This window comes from Cryptotermes secundus, unplaced genomic scaffold (assembly GCF_002891405.2).
Source record: "Cryptotermes secundus unplaced genomic scaffold, Csec_1.0 scaffold1508, whole genome shotgun sequence".
NCBI lineage: Eukaryota > Metazoa > Arthropoda > Insecta > Blattodea > Kalotermitidae > Cryptotermes > Cryptotermes secundus.
In genome coordinates, this window is record NW_019725433.1 from 25,066 (window position 1) to 52,520 (window position 27,455).

Here is a 27,455-nt window from a genome sequence, read left to right on the forward strand (position 1 = left end):
ATCTTTCCAGTGCCTTACGCCGAAGGGTGGAAACCATCCACCGTCCCTACGACCAAGTGCGAAGCACGGTCAAGTACCTGATAAAACCAGCACCCCCCCCCCCCGGGTGTTTACTGGAGGCTTACTGCATCATCAGGCATATTATGGACATGACAACGGGACACTTATTAAGTAGCAACCAGTTTGTGGGGTGAGATGCCTGGGCTCTTATCCCTGTCTGCGCATGTGCCCCACTGATGGTTCGGGTGAGCTGCGCGTCCAGCACCACATAGTGAAGTGTAGATGGGTGCTCTCACAGTCAGCGCAAGCACTTAACATCGAGACTGGCAGCGGGTAAGCTGCAACTCTGATACGATGGCCTGGCACTCCGTTTCGTCAACACACAGGAGCCCCAGTAAATGGAATCACCCACGCCGTCTCCTTCGGGGGGGGGGAGGACTGTAACGGCAGCAACCACCGCCATGTCCCTCAACCAGACCCCCTTCTTTCCTTTTCCCCCTCTCCACATGCCCTACGCTTGCACCCTTCATCCTTTCACCAGGGACTGAGAGGCTCGTCTGAACACTGGAGGGCCATTCTGCTGCACGCCGTGGAAGAGTCTGGTCTCGACCCCAAATTATTTCTTGGAATTTTGGTTTACTAAATTAACGGCGGAGTTGGTGGACGCTTGTACGTTGTGCCGTCCTCATCTGGGGCAGTTTGTATTTTTTTTTAATCAATTATATTATTATATTTATTTGGTGTCTGTATTGTTAATATAGTTTCCTATCCCAAACCACTTTTCGGTCCTTGGGCTTTGGTACGTTTCACTCTCAACTGTGAATTTTCTCATCTTATTTTAGACTGTCTAATTGGGAGACGCGCACACAAAGTTCATGTGGAGACGTCAAATCTCAAGAAATTAAAGTAGGTAGAGGGTAAAAAGCAGGGTTTTGATGAATTCACTGGCTGGATGAAAGTCACTGTCCTGCTGCATATATACATAAGATACTGTACTACCCCAATGTATATAACAGGAGAAGCCAGACTTATTGACCACCAGAGATATGTTTGGTAATATTCACAATTTCAGGAGCCAGGAACAGATGTGATTTGGATAACACAGATATTTAGATACAAGTTTTCCATGCAGCAAATTTCTCTTCAATATTTAGAGCACCTGACAAAAGCAGTAGGAAATTTCTTATTTCACAAATGTAAAATATCTGCATAAAGGTGATCCTAAGGCTTCTCATAGTTTTCCTCAGTCCCAACAGCAAAATGCTGAGATAAATTAAGTCACAACTTCCTCCCAACTCATCATTCCCTAATGATCCTACAATTTCAAGCTCTGTAGCCTGAATACCGAGACATCTGAGAAACATATCACAAAATAAGAAGTTTACTGTCTTCACATCGCAGGGTCAAGATTGATTAAACCAAAGTGCATTGATCAGATTGCTTTAGAACAATGAGGTCAACAACAAATGCCAGTTCCAGGCTACCAATCTGAAAGTTCTAGTACAAAATATTAACCAACTCCATACAACTTTGCCTTTCCAAAGAAGCTACTAGTTTCTCAGCAACTCAATGAATTACCAACACATTATGGAATGTAAGGGTTCATTACCATTCACTGTCATGTTCACAGCCAGACACTGGCTCCTATCCTGATCCAGGCAAATTCATTTCATATTCCCTTCTCTAAGCATACAAAAACACAGCATCTGCATACCTTCACACTCTTCTGAGGACAATTGCAAACTTGTAAATCCATTCATGCACTGCTCACTACTATATATAGTGGAGTCGTACAAAACAGAACATACTCCAAGACCACGGAGCAGAGTGCCCTCTGGTAATGCAGTGACAGCCAACATGTAGTGACACACGAGAAATGACTCTGCTGATGCAAAGTCATTAAGGGATGAATGTATGGTACATCGTATGCAAAATTAAGGAAGCGTTCCTTGGCAAGAAAAGTGTCAGTAATTACAGATCACTTGCTCAGACTGACAAAGAATTAGCTTCAGATATGGTGGAGTTCATTCAGGCAGTCAAGAAAATGGGTATGGGAAGGTGCATAACTGCACTGAATTTAAGTACAATTAAAAGCTCTTAGACTATATTAAACATCTGAATTCCAATTAATAATACTGATATTGTGTAATTTTATTAAACAATTATATAATTACACTTAAATTTAACTTATTTCACAACTATCAGTTGACTGTTCCCCCTGAGGCAATAGAGACCTAAAGAAAAAATGAGTTCTAAAAATCCAAACCACTTTCCTTCATCTCATGATAGACTGCTCAGTTTCTTCGCTATCTGATATACAAAATGAACAGATGTAACCAAGTCTTTCATAATTTTTTTGAATAAAATTCACTGTACTGTTTTATTTCTCCTCAAGCAGAACCAACACATCTTTATTTAACTTTCTTTTTATAATCAATATAACAGGTATCCCAAAATATAATATTCTGTCTACAATGACCAATAGAGCATAGTTTCTGTTCATCAGACCAGTCCATAACAGTTATCTCAATATACTTAATCCAAATGAAATACCACTTTGTAACTAACTCATCAAAGAAGTTACTAACAGCAGATGGTGTAAGAGCACAGATACCACACAACAAAAAACAAATGAAAACTGCACAATTACATTTATGAGCGTTCAATCAGTTTCAGTAATGACACTCTATTAATCACTAGCTTCCACTGCTGAATTAACATCATAACTGTAGGAGAATGTCATGTCATGTCATGTCTCTTTCCACTCAATAAGACAGGGTCTTGTGCACATTCAGGAATCAGAATTAAAGAGACACTTATATGAACTGACATTTTATACTGTGGGACTCAGTTCATTTCCGGTCAGTTGGAAATGTTAGCAACAGAAAACAACTCCAATATCTTGTAGCATTCTACAAACCTGCAGCATACAACACACAGCAGAACTATCTTAATTATAACATGAAATACTGTGGAATGCTACAAATTACATATTGTTCCTTTAGTCTAAACCCATCTCTACTGCTCTATGATTTACTGCACATGTCAACATGTATGCGCTGATGGGTCTTCAGATGACTCTGATCACTGAATGCCTTATTACATACCTCACATACAAAGGGTCGCTCCCCAGTATGTATGCGCTGATGTCTCTTCAGTGAACCCTGATCACTGAATGACTTATTACATACATCACATACAAATGGCCGCTCCCCAGTGTGTATGCGCTGATGTGTCTTCAGTGTACTCTGCTGATGAAATGACTTATTACATATATCACATCTAAATGGCCGTTGTCCAGTATGTATTCGCTGATGTCTCTTCAGTGAACCATGACCACTGAATGATTTATTACATACATCACATACAAATGGCCGCTCCCCAGTATGTATGCGCTGATGTGTCTTCAGTGCACCCTGAATCTGGAATGCCTTATTACATACATCACATACAAATGGCCGCTCCCCAGTATGTACGCGATGATGTGTCTTCAGTGTACTCTGATCACTGAATGACTTATTACATACATTACATACAAATGGCCGCTCCCCAGTATGTATGCGCTGATGTGTCTTCAGTGTACCCTGAATCCTGAATGACTTACTACATACATCACATACAAATGGCCGCTCCCCTGTATGTATACGATGATGTGTCTTCAGTGTACTCTGACCACTGAAAGACTCACTACATACATCACATACAAAGGGCCGCTTCCCGGTATGTATGCGTTGATGTCTCTTCAGTGAATTCTGATCACTGAATGACTTATTACATACATCACATACAAATGGCCGGTCTCCACTATGTATGAGCTGATGTGCTCTCAGGATTAGTTGCTGACTGAATGAATCACCACACTCATCGCAGGAATACTGTCGCTCCTCACCATGCACAGGCTGAAGTTCATTCAAAGTACTCTGGAAAATGAGAAGAAATAACATGAAAAATTCTAGTAGGAAGAGAAATGAGTGTGAAGAATCAGTACAGTGAGATGTTACATCAGGAGGCATCAGAGGGGTGACTGGAGATGGAGGGAGAGTGCACACACTCCCTTGTGTGGTTCGTGCATGAGTCCATCAGCATGTATGTTGGTTTCTGAGTCAATAAAAGTTAAGGTGCACTGCCAAAGACTAACAGATAAACAAAAACAAACTCTGTGGCCTGTAGTGCGCAAGCAAACTATACCAACCGAGCAAGAGACCAAGCTTTTCTTCGAAGTTAGTGTCAAATTTAGTGGATAGAGGGTGTTGAGTGGTCAGTGCAGTGAATCCCAACGGCTGTTAGTTCCAGTTTTCTAGACTGGAACTGTCTAACAAATTCCAAATTAAATTAAATTATACATTTGCAAGGTTGGACAGGCATCCATTTAACAGTGGACAGGCTCCTGAAATGAAATAACAACATTGACTTAAAAAAAGCACTAAGACAGGCTGCTTTTGCCATCCATCATGGATAAAATGAAACACTAACTCAAAAAGGCATTTCTGTAAAAACAATGTGTGTTCACAGCACAGTAGCACATGGCAGACTGAGGCAACAGGCTTCCAGAAGTATGACTTGGGCCTCCCATGTCATCTTTCACCAGGCACTTACAACAATAAGAGTCCGGGAACTTTCCAAAAGTCTCAAACAGAGAGATAGGACAGCATCAGTTCAACAAATATTATCACCCTGATACCATGTACAGATCTTTGAGAGTCATCTCCTATGATGCCATGTAACATTTCTTGACAATGATAACGTTTGGCTTTTGTCAGAAAATGACCCTGGATGTGTGACATCATCATGGGCACATCACACTGTGCAGAAGCAGGTGTGGGAATGCCATACAACAGGTGCATATATATCAGGCAACTGTGCCTCATTTGAAGGCATGTAAGCATCATTTCCTGCTTCCTCAAGGAGCCGAATGACTGCCACTCCAAGAATACCACAGCTTAAATGACTGCAATTTTTTATGCTGTGTGTTGGTCCACATGTCTTGCAATGACAAGAGGAAAGGGTGAAGAAGTAAGCAAGAAGCATTACCACCCAGAGGATGTTCTGCTGACAAACGACAAAGGAACACAGCTCTGTTGGCGGGGCTGCATGCAACTGTGGTGCAGTGGGTCATGGGTAGCTGTGGTTACTTGGAACTGTAACAGTGCCACTTTAAACAAATCCTCTTAATGGGGGAAATCTCACCACAAAAAATAATGTAAACAATAGTTAATAAGGACTACATCCATTCCAAACTAATAACTATACTGTACTGAAATAACAATATTTTACATGTATAAATTTAATACGCCAGTACCTTGAGTTCGCAACCTTCCAAAGCATACAGAACAGTAACTTTACATTCTGTTTGCACATTTGTGGGGGACCTGGAAGGTCTAGCCTGAATGGTTTGCATTTCATAAACATGCTTGGTTCCAGCTCACATTTTTGCTTGTAAAATTTCTTCATAGCATCATAACACAATACACAGTTCACAATCAACCTTGGCAGAATAATCACAGAAAGGATCATGATTCCAAAATAATAACAATACTTAAGAACCTGCATAGTTGCGAATCTAGCGAATTCTTTGCCTATGTATAATTGCTAACACTGTGTGTAATTTTCTAGATATTCTGGATTCTGTTATTGTAAGTAAAGAGTAAAGTTATCCCTGTAACAGGCCGTAAAGGCTCATAGAGTTGTGGGACAGAGGGTCGCACATTTTCTAGACAATCGGCTCGAAGATGGCAGTAAGGCTTTCAGGCTTACGCGCCTGCTGCGCTTTACTCTCCAGGAAAATTATTTAATTAATTCCTGGTACTCATTTCTGTTAGAGGCTGAGTCGACCCCAGCACCATAGTGTGGCTGGAAGGATTAGGTCAATTAAAAAAATCCGATGACCTCATTGGGACTTGAACCCATGACCTTCCATCTTGTAGCATAGCTCCTCTACCAACTACGCTACCACGTACCCCTTCTGTTATTGTTCCTGTTTCTATGTAGACTTTGTGCAAAACATGATCAAAATATTAATGTCTCACAGTCTGCAAACATAACATGGTGTAATTAGTTATTTCTCTTTTGCATGTGTTAGGAGGAATTTCACCAAATTTACTGTAGCTTTCTCATACCCGTCTATCAATTGATAATGTGTGCTGTTTGTTGTGATGTGGATGTGGTTGGTGTCTGCGGTGCAACTGGCAGGAAAATGTATGGTGTTTAATATACAGTCGGGTGTACACGTATATGTTACCTTGTGCGAATACTATATTGAATAATGTTTTTGGCCTTCATTGTATTTATCTATGAGTAGATTTATCTCTTTCTATTTGTACAGGGAGGTTCTTACCAAGTCTGACCGGTTCACAGTCCTGTCCTTCATAGCAACTACTGCACCTCCATCTTAGGGGCAAATACTAATTTTGCCGATGAATCAGCATGCCGGATGGCTGATAATGTTTGGAATTAAAGGAAGTTTTTAAATTTGGAGGCTGCTTCATGGCATTAAGTTTCAAAGCAATCAGTGAGGTTCATGTGTTTATGATTTCTCAGCAGTGGGCAGCAGTTGTCAGCTCCATTAGAAAATTTTGTTCTCACTTACAAATAGTGAGCAAAAACACAAGTGCCAAGTGCTTAGGCAAAAAAATCTATCCCTGTAACATGTCGTGGAGACCCATAGGGTTGTGAGAGGTCGAGGCTCCCAAAATTTTCTAGACAATCAGCTTACAGATGGCAGTGAGGTTGTCAGCCTTACTCACTGGCTGTCCATTACTCCCCAGGAAGATTCCTGGTACTCATTTCTGTCAGAGGCTGTGTTAACCCCAAGACCATAGTGCAGCTGGAAGATTTAGGTCAATTTAAAAATACGATGATCTCATGGGGGGACTAACCTGGAACCTTCCTGCTTCTACCAGTGCTTCCAACAACTATGAGACCAGAGGGCAAGTTAGATGACAAGAAGACAGACTAGAATATGCACCTAGAAAATCACTGAATTGTCTACCTCACAAGAATGCAGAGTCATAATAAACTGCAAGAATGTTATATTTTAGCGTCCTGTTGCGTGTGTGAGTATAACACATGCAGTCACAGGAGCGAGACGCAACACAGAGCACAATACACGATAGTGAAAGAGTGCTCCAACAGAGGATGATAGACGTGACTCGCGTAATGAAACACGACGTAGGAAAGAAATATGCTGTACAGTTTTAGTATTTTAACACTTGACATTTGTCAGTATATATGATAAATATATATTTTAGTTATTTTAGTATGTAAAGACAAGGCATGCAATGAACTAGTTTGTCGTGGATTGGATCAGCACCTGAAGATGGCACATTTGTGCCGAAACATGTAGTGAGAGTGAGAAGAGGGGATAAATAAATGTATGCACTAGAAGACGGATAAAATAAATCATGGACTTAAACTGCAAGAAGCTGAAGCTTTTACCCTGTAAGACAAATGTAATATATGCCTTGCAGCAATGCAATCAAGATAGCAAGGTTCATTTTAGCACTTCACTGAACCCACATCTAATCCATAAAGTCCAGCTCTATCCACTGATAGTGAAGTGTCTGGGGTGCTGTAAGGCCAGAGATTGTTGGACCTGAGTTTCTTAACGAAAAAATTAATTGCAAAACAGGTAATTATCAATTCTTTCTAGAGTTAATACAAGACTCTATGGCTGGCTGCAGCAAGACTCAGCTACTGCCCAACATTGCATGCATGTCTATACATGCTCTGTCCAAAGTCTTGCCAGATATATCAGCAGTGGTATTTGGCCAGCACTTTCACCTGACTTTAATCTCTGTGATTTTTCCTTTTGTGGTTCTCTGAGGGACAAAGTTTGCAACAGTAAACCCCAGTCAGAAAAACTAAAAGAAAATATTCGTAGGTAAATTCCAAATATTCCTGCAGAACAGCTTTAAATGGTCAATCACAACCTCCTCTGCCGATGCAAGGAATGTCTACAACATTTTCAACACCTCCTGTGATCTGTGAATTGTAACTACAGTAGAACTTGGTTATAACGTCATCAAAGTGACCTAAAAATAGTGTCGTTATAAACGAATGTCGTTGTAACCGAAATGGGCACTTCCACAGTAGTCTTATGTTAGTCACGTAAAAATCTACCAAAAACCAAGTTAAAATGTTGCATTTTTTAGTGAAATACGTAGTTAAGTACAGACTAACGTAACATTAACGTGGAATTGCCCAAATGTGTAATATCAAAGACATATTACAGCGCTTTTCACTGACAATACACACCGCACTAATACTGTATATTAAAGGTAGGCCTACTCACCAAATTACAGTAGATTACATCAATTGTTGTGCCTTACTGTACCTAGATATGAGTACAGTAATCAGTTATCTTCATCTGTTTCCTGTTACTTGCCCAATACACACTTTCTAAATTACGTTCAATGTCCATATCTGAGAAATTCAGGAATGAAAATGACGTTACATACGAGGTTGATGCATTTGTGCATGTCGTACTAAGCAAGGTATAAAAACAGTTGCTTTATGAGGAATTAGTTCGTATCATTGAATATTTGACGCAATAGACAAGGTGTCGCAGAAACCGATGTTGCTATAACCAAGTTTTACTGTACTTCATTCCAAACGTTATCGGCAACAGCCATATTAATTTATTAACAAATTCGTATGCACCTCACAACTGGTGGTGCACCACTCACCATGAAGAGTATAGCTCTGAAACGATCAACGGGAGTGTGAACTTCTGTGTGTATGGATATGCAGAAACGTTCTATGATGATCATGAATAGAACTTCTTTTGCGCATTTAATTACATCCATTGCATATTTCATTTGACCACGGTGGTGTCCATATTTCAGAATGTGTTGCCAATGCCAATTCTTCATTATTGATTTTTATACGTCTTACACCTTCTCTGTATCTAATGCTTAGTCACTGTCCTTTCTGTCCAATTGAAAATAACACAGAGACAGAATGAACTGAAGACAAAAAAACAAACAAATGATAATCTTTATCATTTATAGATCCTGGGAAGCCTATGATACAATATCAAAGCACCTAAAATGGGTCATCTTTAGGTACCGTAAGTTTCTCACATACTATTACTGAACTGCAATGTTAATATTCCAAATTTTATAAATTGTTCATACATGGCAGTTCCTATTCAATTCACAAACCAGACAAAACTTAGACAAGACTTTGGTTAGAATTAACAATAATATACAATAAAATGAGAATAAAAATAAGAAAAAACTGTACATGTGATAAAGACTTATATATATAAAAATAGGTTAAACCTAATTTAATAATTAAGTGATCCGAAATCCACAATTTGACATTTAAAAAAATGATCTTTCAAACTGTCATAAGCGGTGAGTAACTTCATGTTCGTGACCGCAGTAGACCACGCATATGTTTTGTCAAATTTCTTCTACTGTTTGCTGCACTGACTTGCCATGTTAGTATCGTAATTTTTCCTACAGAATAGAACCCCCCTTTTTTCATGTTGTTGGGAGTCAATGGTTAATGTGTGTTGTTTATGTTACACACTTCATTGCGCTGCATGTTTCATACTACTTTGCAATCTGATATTCATAATAAAAAGATTTACGCAAGTCTTCAAGATCTTTTAAATTACATTCACTGTACTATTCTATTTCTCAAACAGATTCAACACATCTTTATTTAACTTCCTTTTTATAATCATAATACCAAGTATCCCACAATATATTTCGTCGGCAATAACCAATATAGCATAGTTTGTAATCACTGACCAATCCATAATAGCCATCAAAATATATTCAATCCAAATCATATACATAAAATTGTAACTAAGTGACCAAAGAATTTACTCACAGAAGATGGAGGAAGAGCACAGATAACACAGAGCACAAAACAAATGAAGTTGCACAATTAGGTTTATGAGCTGTCATCAGTTTCAGTGACTAAATCCTAATAATCACTAGCTTCTACTGCTGATTACCATCATAACTGTAAGGAGATTGTCATGTCATGTCATGTCATGTCTGTTTCCACACAAGACAGGGTCTTGTGCACATTCAGCAGTCAGAATTAAACAGATATTGATATGCACTGACTTCTGTATCAAGGGACTCAGTTCATTTCTTGTCAGTTGGAAAGGTTAGCAACGACAAACAACTCCAATATCTTGTAGCATGCAACAGACAGCAGAACTGTCTTCTTTACAACATTAAATACTGCAGAATGCTACAAATTACATATTGTTCCTTTAGTCTAAACCCATCTCTACTGCTCTAAGATTTACGCTACATGTCAACATGTATGTGCTGATGTTTCTTCAGATAACTCTGATCACCGAATGCCTTATTACATACATCACATATAAATGGCCACTCCCCAGTATGTATGCGATGATGTCTCTTCAGTGAACCCTGATCACGGAATGACTTGTTACATTCATCACATACAAATGGCCGCTCCCCCGTATGTATGCACTGATGTGTCTTCAGATGACTCTGATTACTGAATGTCTTATTACATACATTACATACAAATGGCCGCTCCCCTGTATGTATGCGGTGATGTCTCTTCAGTGAACCCTGATCACTGAATGACCCATTACATACATCACATACAAATGGCCGCTCCCCACTATGTATGCGCAGATGTCTCTTCAGTGAACGCTGAGCACTGAATGACTTATTACATACATCACATACAAATGGCCGCTCCCCTGTATGTATGTGTTGATGTGTCTTCAGTGCACCCTGAATCCTGAATGACTTATTACATACATTACATACAAATGGCCGCTCCCCACTATGTATGCGCAGATGTCTCTTCAGTGAACGCTGAGCACTGAATGACTTATTACATACATCACATACAAATGGCCGCTCCCCAGTATGTATGCGGTGGTGTCTATTCAGTGTACCCTGAATCCTGAATGACTTATTACATACATTACATACAAATGGCCGCTCCCCTGTATGTATGCTCTGATGTGTCTTCAGATGACTCTGAACACTGAATGCATAATTACATACATTACATACAAATGGCCGCTCCCCACTATGTATGCGCTGATGTGCTCTCAGACTTAGCTGTTGACTGACTGAATCACCACACTCATCGCGTGAATACTGTCGCTCCTCACCATGCACAGGCTGAAGTTCATTCAAAATAGTCTGCAAAATGAGAAGAAATAACAAAATTCTAGTAGAAAGAGAAATTAGTGTGAATCCTCAGTACAGTGAGATGTTAAATCGGTAGGCGTTAGAGGGGTGACAGGAGATGGGGGAAAGCGCGCACACTCCCTTGTGTGGTGCGTGCATGAGTCCATCACCATGTATGTTGGTTCCTGAGTCAATAAAAGTTATCCTGCACTGCCAAGACTAATAAATAAACAAAAACAAACTTCGTGGACCGTAGTCTGCAAGAAAATTATACCGACCGAGCGAGCAACGGCTGCTTTTCATTCAAGTTACTGCCAAATTTAGGGGATACAGGGTGTTGAGTGGTCAGTGCAGCGAATCCCAAAGGCCATTAATTTCAGTTTTCTAGACCAGAACTGTCTAACAAATTGCAAAATTAAATGAAATTATATATTTCCAAGGCTGGATAGGCATCCATTTAACAGTGGATGGGCTCCTGAAATAAAGTAACAACACTGACTTAAAAATGGCACTAAGACAGGCTTCATATGGCCCACTAAAATCCCCAAAACCATATGAGGGGCTAATGGATAGTTCCCAGAATAGGTAAAAAAAGAAATACTGGCTTAATTTACTCCATTTTGGCTACCACCTCCATCAAAAGAGTCTCCTTTGGAATGTATACATCAATTCCATCGTTTTTTCCATGCTTCAAAACCACCATGAAAGTCATTTTCCTTAATGCTGTCAAGTACCCACTTGTGATTCTCTTTGAACGACAGACACTGTTTCAAAACACTGTCCCTTCAATTCTATGTTAAATTTTGGAAACAAAGGGAAATCACAGAGGCTAACTCCAGTGAGCAGGGAGGATGGGGAACGATAATCATTTTGTTGTTAGTCAAAATATCCGTGGTTTCAGGGACGTGTTGGCAGGTGCACTGTCATGATGAAGGAGTCAGATGTGGTTGTGCCAAATTTCCAGTCTTTTTCATCGAAAAATTTCTCTCAAAATGTCACAGGAAAAGTCAGAGTTGACGATAGTGTTAGGAAGAACAAATTCACGGTGATCAATCCCCTTCACACAGAAAAAACAATGAGCATGATCTTTGTTGAACTCTGTACCTGCTGTGACTTCCTTGCTCTTGGTGACTGTGGGTTCTTCCATTGCAACAATTTCTGCTATGTTTCTGAATCTTAACGATAAATCAAACTTTCATCACCCATTATGATCCCAGAAATAAAGTTAAGTCCTTACTAGCCGCCTCTCATAGCTCAAGACACATATTTACGTGCTGCTGCTTTTGAACATGTGACCAGAGTCGGGGAACGAACTTTGTATCAACACAGCGCATGTACAAATATTCTCTTTAAGACAGGTGAACTTCATAACTATTCCCAGCAGTGTCTGGAAACTCATGGATTGTTCTGTGACAGTCTTCATGCACGATTTCTTGAACTCTTTCAACATTTTCTGTCATTTTGCTGGTGCTTGGCCACCCTGAACGTACATCATCTTCAACTGACACCTGACCACCCTTGAATTGTGAATGCCATTCAGAAACCGCTGTTTGGCTTAAAGACTGTTCTCTAGAAATAATGAAGTATTCCAAGGGTTTCGGTATTGAATTTACTGAGCTTCATGTGAAACTTCATGCACACACATTGCTCGATTTTGCCATCCATTACAGACAAAATGAAACACTAACTCAAAAAGGTATTTCTGTAAAAACAATGTCCGTTCACAGCGCAGTATCACATGGCAGACTGAGGCAACAGGCTTCCAGAGGTGTGACTTGGGCCTCCCATCTCATCTTTCACCAACGTACTTACAATAATAAGAGTCTGGGAACTTTCCAAAAGTCTCAAACAGAGAGGCAGCACAGCATCAGTTCAATAAATATGGCCACCCTGACACCATGAACAAATCCTTGAGAGTCATCTCCTACGATGCCATGTAATATTTCTTGACAATGATAACGTTTGGCTTTTGTCACAAAATGGCCCTGGATGCGTGACATCATCATGGGCACACCACACTGTGCAGAAGCAGGTGTGGGAATGCCATGCAACAGGTGCATATATATCAGGCAACTGTGCCTCATTTGAAGGCATGTAAGCATCATTTCCTGCTTCCTCAAGGAGCCGAATGACTGCCACTCCAAGAATACCACAGCTTAAATGACTGCAATTTTTTATGCTGTGTGTTGGTCCACATGTCTTGCAATGACAAGAGGAAAGGGTGAAGAAGTAAGCAAGAAGCATTACCACCCAGAGGATGTTCTGCTGGCAAACGACAAAGGAACACAGCTCTGTTGGTGGCTGCATGCAACTGTGGTGCAGTGGGTCATGGGTAGCTGTGGTTACTTGGAACTGTAACGGTGCCACTTTAAACAAATCCCCTTAAGGGGAGAAATCTCACCACAGAAAATAATGTAAACAAGAGTTAATAAGGACTGCATCCATTCCAAACTAATGATTATACTGTACTGAAATAACAATATTTTACATATATAAATTTAATATGCCAGTACCTTGAGATCGCATACAGAACAGTAACTTTACATTCTGAGTGTGAATGTGTCTGCATTTCATAAACATGCTTGGTTTCAGCTCACATTTTTGCTCATAAAATTTCTTTATAGCATCATAACACAATAGACAGTTCACAATCAACCTTGGCAGAACCATCACAGAAAGGATCATGGTTCCAAAATAATTCAATTCAATTCAATTCCCTTCTTTATTATTTATGTGCCGAGTCAACAGCCGCAAGGCCAATTACAGACAGAGCAATACTGTCAGGCAACCATTGCCGTGGTGACGTGGCGGGGAATGCCGCGGTTACTGCACAGCAGGAAACAACTCTGGATAGTGTTGCCCAGCAATACCTGTAAACAGGCAACATGGCAACAGGGAAAGCAAGGCGCTTTCCGTTGTCTGGCTGAGGGTTTATAAGAGAACTGCACTGCCTAAGGAGTCAGCTGAACTGGAACAGTCGCCGAGTTCAGTTGTAGCGAGCGAATCGTGAATGTGAAGGATACCGATAGTGTGAGAAGTTATGGGAGTTTGTAATACAGTGACATTGGTATAGCTCCCATGTTATAAGTACGTGAAGACTACTGAGGACAGAATGAATTTATTAGTGTGTAGGGTTTGTAAATTGTGTAAACCCGTAACAGTGTCATAATTAGTTGTAGCTATGATTTGTAGGTTGTTAAATAAACAAATTAACAATCTGAACGATGTCTTCAGTAGCAAAACACGTTACAATATTTTACATACATAAATTTTATATACTATCAGTACATTCAGTTTGCAAATGTTATTGCCTTCCAAAGTATACAGAACAATAACTTTACAATCTGTGTGTGTGGACATGCACTGAAACCTGGAAGGTCTTACCTGAATAAACCATTCATAAACTTGTTTGGTTCCAGCTAGCATTTTTGCTTGTTAAATTTCTTTATAGCATGATAACACAACTTCCATTTCACATCCAGCCTTAGCAGAATCATGAAAGAAAGGAACATGGTTCCAAAATAATAATAATTATTATTATTATTTAAGCCCTACTTAGTTGAGAGTCTACTGAGTTCTTTGCTTATGCATTGTGACATGTAGATCCATTGCTAGGTAACAGACCAATAAACATGCATTCTTGACAACAGACAGTGTTTTCCATGTGGTTCGCATATATCATTGCTAGGCAACAGCTCGGTAAACATGTTTCTGCAGAAGTGTACCAGGAAACAACAGGACGTTCACTTCTATGCAACAGAACTGTAAACAGCCTACAAATTGTTGAGAGGTGTTTTCTGTTGGGTCGACCTTGAGGCTAAATAATGCATAATTAAAAGTGAGTAGTCAGTCAGGAGAATGAGAACAAGAATGGAGCAAGTCTTAGGCAGTCATTTATTGTGAGCTGTTTAAATGATTGTGATTAAGAGAGATTGTACAAGAAGGTGACAATAAATCCAATCATCAAATCCAAAACCTGTTATTATCAGTCTCAGAGCCATAAACATCTGACAACTGCTGTCAGAAGTGGTCAGACTGGAAACTGCACTGAATTGAAGATCGAATTTTGTAGTTACAGTGCCATTCTAAGAAAATAGTGAAAATTATGGAACTGATGTTGGGAAAGATGGATTCTTTTCAAGCCAAAATGGAAGTTCGCCAAGAAAGGATGGAAGCCAAGATAGAGGACATACAGGTGAGGCCATACCAAGGAAACTGGAAACCAAAAGCAACCGCACTGCCATTTCCTCAATTTTCGCTGCTCCATTCAGTAACATGTTCAACTCAGGCTGATAACAGTTCTTGGAAATTGGGTTGTGTTGTGGTTGCCAGTCTCCCTGGTGTGCCCTCACCCTAAAAACCAACCAAGCCAAGATGATCACCAACCAGGAACAGATGATGACCAATATGGATGCCCACCATGCCAGGACAGAAGCTAACCAAAAGATGATGGCCAAGTTAGATGCCCATCTTGAAAGAATGACAGACACTACGGATTTGGAGGCAAATCCAGAGGAAATACAGTCTGAAGCGGAGCATCAGGAGGTCCCTAACAAAGTAGCGGCACTGAAATTTTCTGGAGCACAAAAGGAATGGCACAGGGGCTACAATCTAGATGCAGAATGCCACTGTCAGCTGGAGGAAAGGACCCAGAGAAATTGTGGATCCTGGAATAAGTTGACAGCTGCCAGAAAGATGGCCCCTCTGTACAGGAGTGAGTACGGGAGTACGGGAGCAAGGTATAAGTCGTCACGATCAGACGAGGGCCAAGGCTGGACAAAGAACTTTGAAAAGACCGACATTTGGAAAGAGGTGTCAGCTGAAATTGGAACACAAAATGGGATGGAACAGAGGCCTGAGACAGGAGCTATGAAGCAAGAAGGAATTCAACATCACCCTCAAGGAGACTGTAGGACTGGAGTTTGTGAAACAAGCAGCCAATCTTCTGCCGGGTTATGAAAAATCAGGAATTCGACATTTTGGAAAGGTCGGCCGCTTCCAAAATAGAAGAGACTACTATGGCTTTGGCATAAGATGAGCCAGAAATGTGCAAGTACCAGACACTTGGGATAGTTTTGCCCCCACCATTTGAAAAGAAAAACAAGAGGGTGATGGTGATACACTTGGATTTAATGGCACCTTAGCAGGAAGCAGCCTTAAGGAGCGAAAGCGGGAGCGGTTCAAGAAGGAACACTGAGGAAAAAACAAAAATACCGAGCAACCTGCAGGAAGGTGAGACATCACAAGCAGAGACCTTAGAAAAGGAATGGTGACATGCCTGTGACTGTTCGGGATGAATGGCCTTAAGGAGGAAGCAATGTGACATGTAGACCAATAAACATGCTTTCTTGACAACAGAAGAAGCATTTTCTATGTGGTTCCCACATACCACAGCCAGACAATGGCTTTGTAAACACATTCCCACAGAAGCATACCACAGAATAGGACACCCATTTCAAGGCAACGGAGCAGTAAACACTCCTACAAATTGCTGAGATACAGTGTTTTCCATGGGGTGCACTCCAAGGCTATGTATCACAGGATTCCAACTGAGCAGTCATTCAGGAGAATAAGAAAGAGAATGAAGCGAGTCTTAGGCAGTCATTTATTGTGAGCTGTTGTGATTGTGATTAAGAGAGACTATAAGAGGTGGAAATAAATCAAATCATCAAATCAAAACCCTTTATTATTGGCCACAGAGACAAAAACATATGACAGTATAACTGCCAAGACTGTGTATAATTTTGTAGATACTATGTTATCCATTAGTGTTCCTTTTCTATGCAGACTTTGTGCAGAACATGACTAATACATTATCATCTCACAGTCTGCAAACATAACATTGTGTAATTAGTTATTTCTCTTTAGCTTGTGCTGGGGGGAATGTCACCAAATTCACCATAAATTTTTCATACCTGTCCATCACTTGATAACGTGCTGTGCTGGCGATGTGATCGGTGTCTGGCGTGGTACTGCAGGAAGATGTATGGTGTTTAACATACTTATATAGATAGTTGTCTTACCTTGTGCAAATACTACGTTGAATATTTTTGCCTTTGTTGTGTTTATCTATGAGTAGATTTATCTTTCTGTATTTGTACAGAGAGGTTCTTACCATTGTTGACCAATTCCTGCCCGAGCTTCACGGTGACCGGTGCATCGTCAGCTGCTTGCTGAACATGAATTTTGCCAATGACTCAGCATGCCTCTTGGCCGATAATGTTTGGAATTAATGGAAGTTACTAATTATGTGGACTGATTGATGGCATTATGTTTCACATCAATCAGTGCTGCTCATGCATGGGAATTTATGATTTGTCAGCAGTGAGCACCAGTTATCAGCTCCATCAGCCGTTTGCTTTCAGTGGCAATTAGTGAGCATGTGTTCCATCATGGTGCGGTATACTTTGGAGGAACGTGTGATACGTATGTCAAGTACAGTTCTGCTTGAAAGTGTTGATGAAAAGTTCATGATGAAAGAGCACCCAGCAGACAAACAATTCAGAATTTGGTGAATAAACTTCAATGAATGAAAATATTAATAGAGAAGAAACAAAAACACAAGCACCAAGTGCTTACTGAGGACAAGGTACATAACAAAAGAGCAAGACTTGAACATACACCTAGAATATCACTGAAATGTCTAGCTCAAAAGAATGGAGTGTCATTATCTAATACAAGAAGTTGAAGCTTTTAGACACTATAAGACAAGAGTAATCCACGTCTTGCAGCCACGCAATCAATTTAGCAGAGTTCATTTCAGCTGTTGCTTTGTATGGTTTGTCGCTAAAGGTGAGATCGATACGCAATTGACATTCTTTTCTGATGAAGAGTGGTTTCACTCCCAGGGATACATAGATACACAAAATAGTCACTATTGGAATACATCTAACCCACGAAGCCCAGCTCCATCCAGTGAAAGATATAATCTTGTATGCTGTGAGGGCAAGGATTGCTGGGCCTGTGTTTCTTAATGAAACAATTATTTTTGTGATATATATATATATATACACAGGGGATGGACAAAAATATGGGAACACCTGGTGAAATGTATGCCTGAATTGAAGTGTTTATTTTAGCGATGTTTGTAGGTACAACCTCCGCAATACGTTGCAAGCTTAATTTGTTGTCGAGACAGTGTTCTGTGCAGTTTTTAGTGCATCGTGTCAGAGGTAACAGAATTCGAACGCAGGCAAATTGTTGGGGCCTGTATGGTGGGTGCTTCGGTAACCAAGGTAGCCGAGGTTTCTGGTGTTTCACAAGGCACAGTATCCAAGATTATGACCTCACACACGAGGACTGGAAAAACCGCATCCGATAAATACCAGCGTGGACAGAAATGTGTTTTGTAGGATCGAGACAGACGGATACTGCGTAGGATTTTGACGAAAAATAAGAAGACTACAACTGCAAAAGTGACTGCTGAACTGAATGTCATGCTCACAAACCCTGTCAGCATCAAAACAGTATGAAGGGAACTCCACAAGTGGGTTATTTCTGGGCAAGCTGCAATTCCAAAGCCACTCATCAGTGATCAAAATGCCACTAAGAGGAGAGTGTGGTGCCAAAGTCATAAAACCTGGACTGTGGAGCAATGGAAGACGGTCATTTGGTCGGATGAGTCACCTTCACGCTGTTTCTGACTTCTGGCCGAGTTTACGTCTGGAGAACGCCATCCCAAGCTTACGATCCAGATTGTTTGCTGCCAAAAGTGAAACATGGTGGGTATTCAATCATGGTATGAGCAGCCATATAGTGGTATTCTGTCGGACCCATCATTAATCTGCAAAGTCACATCACTGCCAACGACTATGTGACCATTTTGGGTGACCAAGCCCATCCCATGGTGCAAACTTTGTTCCCCAATGGTGATGCAATTTACCAAGACGACAATGCCCATGTTCACACAACTCACATTGTCCCAAACTGGTTTTCTGAGCACTAAGATGAAGTGACACATCTGCCATGGGCCCCACAATCACCAGATATCAATATTATTGAGCCTTTGTGGTCTGTTTTGGAGAGCAATCTGTGTGCACGCTATCCACCTCCATCATCGTTAACAGAACTTGCCAATGTTTTGCAGGAAGAATGGTACAAGACTCCCTTGCAAATCATACAGGACCTCAATTTATCCATTCCAAGGAGACTGCAAGCAGTTCTGCAAGCCAGAGGTTGTCCTACTCAATATTAGTCACAGTAAAGTGTTTTTTGTTGGGTGTTTCAATATTTTTGTCCATCCCCTGTATATACAGGTCATTCTCAGGCAATTCTTACCAGAGTCAACAGAAAAGAGACCCTATCGCTCATTTTAGCTAGACTCAGCTACTACCCACATTGCACATAGGTCTATACAAGCTCTGTCCGATGTCTTCAGGGACAAATACAAGATGTGTCCAGGATCCATTAGGACTCATTTCTTTAATTGTTGCCCTGCAATGCCATCTGTTGATGACTTGTGGCATTAAGTTTCTTGAAGAATCAGCTGTAGCTGTCCATAATTTCAAAGCGCATCATGTGTTCTGACCTTGAATGTAACAGCACTGTCTTGACAGTCGTCGGAAAATGGCGGTTGAACAGAGAGCCAACATCAAATTTTGTTTGAAGTTAGGCAAAACAGCCGGAGAAGCATACAAAATGATGAAAAGTGTGTACAGTAGTGAATGTTTCAGTCACTCGAACATTTTTCAATGGTATGATGGACTTCGTGACAGCAGGGAGGACACTGAAGATGCTCCACATGCATCAAAGCTGAGAACAAGTTGCACTGAAGAAAATGTGAAAAAAGTGACCAAAATCCTTGCATCAGACAGATGTGTTTCTGCAAGACTCATTGAGGAGCTTTTGGGAATACTAAAAAGTACTGTGCATCAAATTTTGACCAAGGATTTGGGCAAACAGAAGGTCTGTGCACGGTTTGTGCCACACACACTGTCAGGCGATGAAAAACATGCCAGGGTGGAACATTGCAAAGACATGTTATGGTTGGCCCAAAGTGATATAAAATTTACAAAATCGATTCTTACTGGCGACGAGACATGGTGTTTTCAATATGAGCCTCTCACAAAGTGCAGAGGGAAGCGTGGTTGAGCCCAAATAAGCCAAAACCAAAGAAAGTGTGCATGCAAAAGAGTCGAGTAAAGACACTGCTAACCGTTTTCTTTGATTCCAAAGGAATCATTCACAAGGAATTTCTGCCAGAAGGTCAATCAGTGAATTCTGATTATTATCTCGGAGTCCTCAATTGTTTGTGGGTGAGAATTCTTCGAATTCGACCTAAATATCAAGAGCAAGGTACCTGGTCGCTCCTCCACGATGATGCCCCACCACACAAATCAAAGATCGTGCACAATTTTTTACCAGAAAAGGAATCACAGACCTTGATCATCCTCCGTATTTGCCAGATTTGGCTCCAGCAGATTTCTGGTTGTTCCCAAAAGTTAAGTTGTCAGTGAAAGGAGACCGTCACAATACCATCCAGGACATCCAAAGGGAATCTACTGCAGTTTTAAATGCGATTCCACAAAAGGAGTACAGTGACTGTTTTCAAAAACTTTTCAATCGATTCTAGCTATGTATTGATTCAGAAGGAGACTATTTTGAATAAAAAGAGTGACATTTTGAAAATAATTCACATCTTGTATTTTGCCAGCTCATTCACCTGATCTTAATCACTATGACCTTTTCTTCTGTGATTCTTTGAACGACAAAGTTAACAACAGTAAACTCCATTGGAAAAAAAACTAAAAGAAAATATCTGTAGGGAAACCGCAAATATTCCTGCAAAACAGCCTTAAATGGTTGATCACAACCACTTCTGCTGGTGCGAGGAATGTCTACATATAGAACGAACAGCATTTTCAACACCTCCTGTGATCTGTGAATTGTAACTTCTTCATTTTGGATGTTATCAGCCACAGGAATATTAATTCATCAGCAAAATTCATATGCACTGCACAGCCAGCAGTGCACCAGTCACCATGAACTAAAAGTAAAAAGGTAAACTTGTTAATTAAGCACTATGCCATGAAGATGTGTGGGGGAGTGAATGTATAGATCCACATTTTCTTGACCTCAGAACTACTTGGAGGTGAGTGATCAGCTTCATGCCCCAGCCGCTTTATCCAATGGAAAGAGACCCCGGTACCCATTGTATAGGAGGTTGGGTGGACCCCAGAGCCAGTCTGGACAATTGGAGAAGTCAAAATTCTTGACCCTACTGGGACTCAAACTCTGACCCCTTGCACATCAAATCCATAGCCAGTAGCTATACCAACTACACTATCCCAGCTCCACTTACCATGAACTGCTCAACAAAAGTAAGAACCTGGCGGGAGTAACTGTGACTTTCTTCGGTCACATGTTACAGGTAGGAAAAGATGTCATCCTCTATGAGGTTGGCCGAACTACGGCTGTGTCTTTGGTGGGGACGAATCATGGACCAGGGATGTGTCGGGACACAGCCTTGGGACACCTCCTCGTGGTCCCGCTGGGCAATGAGAGTCTCAGGGTCTGGATTAGTATGACCAACCGGGATTGGTAGCTAAGTTCCCATAAAGGGCAATGGCATTAAGACCACAGCCTCCCACACAGCAGCATAATGACTCTTGGGTATCACTACGGTCTACCCAGGATGAATGCGGGAGAGCATTCCTATGGGGGTAGCTTCAGCTACTTGAGCTGTCTCCCTAGAGTACTGATAAGGTGCCGCAAGCCTTCGGGCTCAACAGTCTAAAACGGTCTGACCAACCCATGTGGAGGGGTGGGAATATAGTGAGCTTTTATCCCACCCCCAGGGCAACTGCTTCATGCAGGTTTCCCTGGTCACAACCTCATGATTAGCGCGTGTCGCACTCCCAATGATCATCTGGGATAGCCACCTCCCCCCCAGATTAAGCACTCTTGGTCCTGGAGGCTTATGAGGGTGTATCGTTAACAGGACCAAACCACCTAAGCCAAGGTGTGACACATCATGCTGAGGGCTGCATGGCACTGGGGTGGTTATTAGCCAGTGTCTTAAACGATCCCCTCGGCGCACCAGGCAGCACCCCATTGTATTCATGCCTTCCACCTGTATGGGGCACGGTGGGTGGTGACCTTCTATATCCCCATGACTCATGGGACCAAAATGAAAGGTACCAAAACAAAAACCAGACTCCCTTGGGAGTCAGTAGTACTGACATACCACTGCAGGGACCTAGTACTTCTAGCATACCTACAGTAGGAGAAGGTCTGGGACACCTAGTCTCTGGGGCAAGTGGACTCCGTCTGGAAAAGAAGACACTGTCTGGATGTACCAGATGGAAACATAAGAAGGCAAGAGCTAGAGCAAGCAAAGCAGAAACTGGGGGCATTCAGCAACCAGGAAATGCAGGCTCACCAAAGCAGAGAGAAACCCCTACTGGCGCCCTTAAGAGGCCAAGGTCGGAGAGCAGTACCCCCACAGAAACAGTCAGAGCTCCAAAAAGGCCCAGGGACACTAAGGGACCAGGGATCTACAAGGAGGCTGTGACCAACATAAAGGTAGCTATCTTCAGGGAAACATATCCCAAAGATAAGCTAACAGAAGATGACCAGAACTCCATTCTGGATATACTGGGAGGGCTGTTACATAGGACTCCATTAGGAGAACTACCACACCTGAAGTCCTACAGTCTGGAGGGAGGGGCACTTATTTTTATATGCGCTGACCAACAGTCTGGTAAACGGCATATCAAAGCCATTGACAATTACAGGCTGGAATCATGGGCCAAGCTGAATGCTATGCATGCCAGGAACCTACCCAAGCCTGTTAAGGTGGCTCTCAGGATTAAGGACAAAGGAAGAGCTACTGAATTGGATTGCACATCTTAATCCAGGACTCCATACTGAGCACCGGAGAGTACTTGATAAGCAATCTGAGCCGAAAGGACAGAGGCTTACCCTACTTATAGACCGGGGCTCCTATACCATTATACAGAGGATCAGATATAAGATAATTACAGGGCTCTCAAAGGGGACTGTTAAAGTGCTGAAAGACACTGAGGCTCAGCACCAAAAAGAAACTGTGATCAACACAGCATCTTAAAAATCAGGCTCCGAGGGGGAGGGGGATGATGTACCCACTCCTTCAGACCAAAGTAAAGCAGATCAGGGGACACCCTCAAAGGGAACCCAGTCTGAGACCAAGAAGGAATAGTAAACAATTTACACATACACAATACACACATAACATGAAATTCCTTCAAATTAACCTACACCACAGCAAAGCAACCACGGCAACTTTATGCCAGCTGCCATCAGCTAGCCGAGGGAAAGGCAGATGTAGCACTTATTCAGGAACCTTGGTTATATAAGGATCAAATAAGAGATTTAAACAATACAAGGTGAACAGTTTACTCTGCGGCACCTGGTAATAATACAGGATCCTGTGTTTATATCAGGGATCATATTAATGCCTTACCTTTGCTGGAGCTCTGTTCTAGGGATGCAACAGTGGTGAGGATAACATACATGTATCAAGGAGGTTGCATGGAGCTGATGGTTGCTTCAGTCTACCCTCCATATGACTCAGATGAACTGCCACTAAGGAAATGAGGGACATCACAGACTACTGCTACAGCAGGAAAAAGCAACTCATCATTGGGTGTGATGCCAATGCACACCATATCTTGTGGGGGAGCACTGGCACCAATCCAAGGGGAGAAAGCCTTGTGGAATTTTTGGTGAGTTAAAACCTGACTATTATAAATCATGGTAACAAACCAACCTTTGTGTTCCACAATAGGAAGGAGGTTATTGACTTGACACTAGGGACAGATAAAATAGGAAACCTGGTAAGTAATTGGCATGTATCTGGCGAGCCGTCTTTATCAGACCACAGATATACGCTTTCAAATAGGTAAGGTAACAACAAAACAAGTTACCTTTAGGAACAGTGGCCTCCGTAGTCTAGGGGTAACGTTCCCACCTCATGACTCAAGGTACGTGGGTTCAAACCCAGCGGAAGTCGTGGAATTTTTAAGGGCTGAAAAATTCAGGGAACAAGTCCTCCAGCAGGGACTTTAAGCCGTGGGTCCCATGTCATTGATTTACGCCACGTAAAAGAACCTCATGTCTCTAGGAGACCTCTGAGTGAAATTATTAGGTAAAACTTTAACACCCAAGTAGTTTCCAATGCCTCTGGTAGATGGGGGAAGTATCAAGGTACCAAGGGCCAACCTCGTTGGCTCAACGGGGCTGATAGCACGCACCATCTACTGGTAGGGGATGGGGACAGTAGAAATTAAAGGGGGACACACAATGGACCAATACTTGGTCTAAGTGCATGGAGAAACCCACCCCCTCCAATAATAATAATAATAATAATAATAATAATACCTTTAGGAATCCTAGGAGAACCAATTGGGAGTCATAGAAGGACGACCTAAAGGTGAATCTGGAGATTATTTCGCGAAATGTATGCATGATAAGGGACATAGATCGATCTGTTGACCAGCTGCAACAGGCCATGATCTTGTCTTATTTTCATAATTGTCCAGCCAAGACCACTCGCTTACCAAGGAATGCACTTTGGTGGAATAACAAGCTGAGTGGGCTAAGAGCTAAAACAAGACAGCTATTTAATATAGCAAAAAGAACAGGGCTGTGGGACACCTACAAGGAAACCCTCACCTGTTATAATAAAGAAATAAGGAAAGCCAAGAGATCCTCATGGAGGAAGTACTGCCAGGAGATCAGTGATGTACCAGGCAGTGTCATACTCATGAGGGTAATGGCAAAACAGGCGACCAACAAGGTCAGTACTATCAAGCTGCCTGATGGTAAGTATACCCAAACTGGGAAAGGGACACTCAAAGAACTGTTCAGAGTTCACTTCCCCGATTCAAAGCTGAGTGATGATTCAGGTGACAGGCAGGTCCAGCAGAACCTGGGCATATGTAGACACAGGGGAGACTGGAACCTGGCTGGTCAGGTAACCAATCAATCAAAAATTAGATGGGCATTAGGTACCTTCAAACAATTTAAGTCTGTGGGAACATATGAAATTTTTCCAGCACTTCTGCAGCAAGGGATGGAACATTTAGTCCCACACCTATGCCGCATATTCAGAGCCTGCATGGCACATGGGTTTATCCCTGCGGCCTGGAGGCAAGTCAAAGTGACATTTATACCAAAGCCCAGGAAACGTGATTATACTGAGGCTACAGCTTATCGTCTTATCAGCCTGTCGTCTTTCCTTTTGAAAATGATGGAGAAAGTAGTAGATAGATACATTAGGGACAGTGCATTGAAGATTCATTCTCTGCATCGAAACCAACATGCTTACCAAATAGGAAAATCTACTGAAACTGCACTGCATAATGTGGTTACATGCACATAAAATGCCATTGAACACAAGGATATTGCCCTTGGAGCACTCCTTGACGTACAGGAACCTCTTTTGATACGACAGAAAATGCTGCTGAAAGGCATGGCATGGAGCCTGCAATATGCAGCTGGATCTGTGCTACACTGGAAAGCAAGAATATAAGTGCTAGATTGTCTGGAGAGACCCTGCGAGCATCTGCAGCGAGAGGGTGTCCAGTGTTCTCTCCCCTCTCCTGTGTAAACAACACAGCAAGCCATGAATAAACATGGACAATACTAAGAATCTCCTTTCGCAAGATAGACAGGTGGCACAAGATCAGCCACCTCCAAGAAAGACAACAGAATTGACATAAACCTGAATGGTTTATAAATTTTAATCTTAAACTACAAAGTTTTTAAAAAACTTTAAAAATTTTAATACCAGGAAGGCTGCTGTGACTGAAAAGTTTAACATTGTGTACATTGTGTATTTCAGACATTACGTGTGTATGGATATAATTTAGCACCTATTGTAATAGTAGTTCCCGGAAAAAGTACTGATGCCCTCTGAGGATCATCCATATGGATCAAAACATGTAAGGGTGATGAGTTTTTAAGTGATAAAACTTAAATAGTCACACTGGATGGTGTTGTTTCTGTCATTGTAATTGCTAGTGTGACGGACCAGAATGAAACAAATCAGATTAATAAAGGGTTAATCCAAAGGGGAAGCACAATAGGTCATTGAAGGACACAGTGCGAGTGCCGGTTTTTATGGCTCACCCCTCATACTCATACTCAAAATAAGAACCTCCTTGTACATGTATATGTAGAAAATTTGTTTATGTTCATTAATAGCTCTTTTCTGTATGTTTAATTACATTCATTCTGACCATAATGGTGTCTATATTTCAGGATGTGCTGTAAATGCCGATTCTTCAGTACTGTTTTTGTGCCTCTTACATGTGCTCTGTGTCTAATGTTTAGCCACTGTACTTTCTGTACAATAGAAAATAACAAAAAAATCTTTCATGACAACCAATCACCAGATGGCACTCCGACAGTGTCAGGTATATTATGGTGACGCGCTATCTTACGTCCATCTACACGACAACCACTACAATCGAAACGGACACTTTCATGGCAACGAATAGGTGGAAACTGTGGAATTCCCACAGCAACAAATCATAGTAAGGAACTGTCGTTGAGTAATAACGGGAAATACTGCACTTCCTACGCAATGGCCCATTGTTATTGCGTTTCCATGCAGGTATCTACTCCAGACACGTTACATTATATTTACTTCAAACAAAGAGTAACTGGCAACACATGTCTATAAACTGTCAAACAGTTACAAATCCTCAGCATAATGACAACTCTTAAGTTATTACATGGATACAGTCTGCATCGAAGATGGAAAATGAATAAATGATAATCATCAGCATTTACACATCCTGCGAAGCCCATGACATAGTATCAAAGCACTGCACAAGGAAATTGTGCATGTTTTTTCCTACTATGGAATTTATCTCAAGCATTCTTCAGTTTACATATTATCTAATCTCATCTGTATCATATTGGCTTAAAAGAAAATGGGAGTGGTACATCACAAGCAACATTCAATAACCTACACTTCCCTAGACACATTTCAGAAAAAGAAAAAGCCTTCAAAATCTAATCAGCATCACAGTGCAATTGTTTCATGAGTACAGACAGAGCTGGAGATCAGAAAGACAACCGGAACTGCTGCACATTTGTGTTATCTGCCTAACAATGCACATAGAGCTCACCTCAGGTTCAGCCTTTATTTCTGGAAATGTTACTGGGACAGGATCATCTCCCTCTTCTGCATCTGAGCCTTCCTTCACTTTTATATTCATGGCCTGATTTGTATCATGAGGTGTTGGGTATGTCTCACCATGTGGACACACTAAAACGTTCTCTGAATTTGTGTAGTTCTGTAAAAATTGTCACACCTTTGTCAGA

At 41.3% G+C, this 27,455-nt stretch overlaps 1 protein-coding gene across 1 annotated transcript; it reads right to left on the reverse strand.

Moving 5' to 3' along the window:
• Nucleotides 1-2,912: 2,912 nt before the first annotated feature.
• LOC111863436 (gastrula zinc finger protein xLCGF3.1-like) lies at nt 2,913-27,455 on the reverse strand. Its single transcript, XM_023849766.2, has 4 exons — nt 27,260-27,455; nt 11,022-11,153; nt 3,206-3,920; nt 2,913-2,920 (listed from the first exon to the last, which is right to left on the reverse strand). The coding sequence occupies exons 1-4, from the start codon at nt 27,347-27,349 to the stop codon at nt 2,913-2,915; spliced, it is 945 nt and encodes a 314-aa protein (XP_023705534.1). The 5' UTR covers nt 27,350-27,455.

Coding starts and splice junctions, on each gene's coding strand:
- LOC111863436 (XM_023849766.2), bottom strand. CDS start 27,349: ATGAATATAAAAGTGAAGGAAGGCTCAGATGCAGAAGAGGGAGATGAT. Junction 11,154..27,259: donor AAATAAAGGCTGAACCTGAG/GTGAGCTCTATG, acceptor CTCATTTTGCAG/ACTATTTTGAATGAACTTCA. Junction 3,921..11,021: donor ATAGTGGGGAGCGGCCATTT/GTATGTAATGTA, acceptor CTCATTTTCCAG/AGTACTTTGAATGAACTTCA.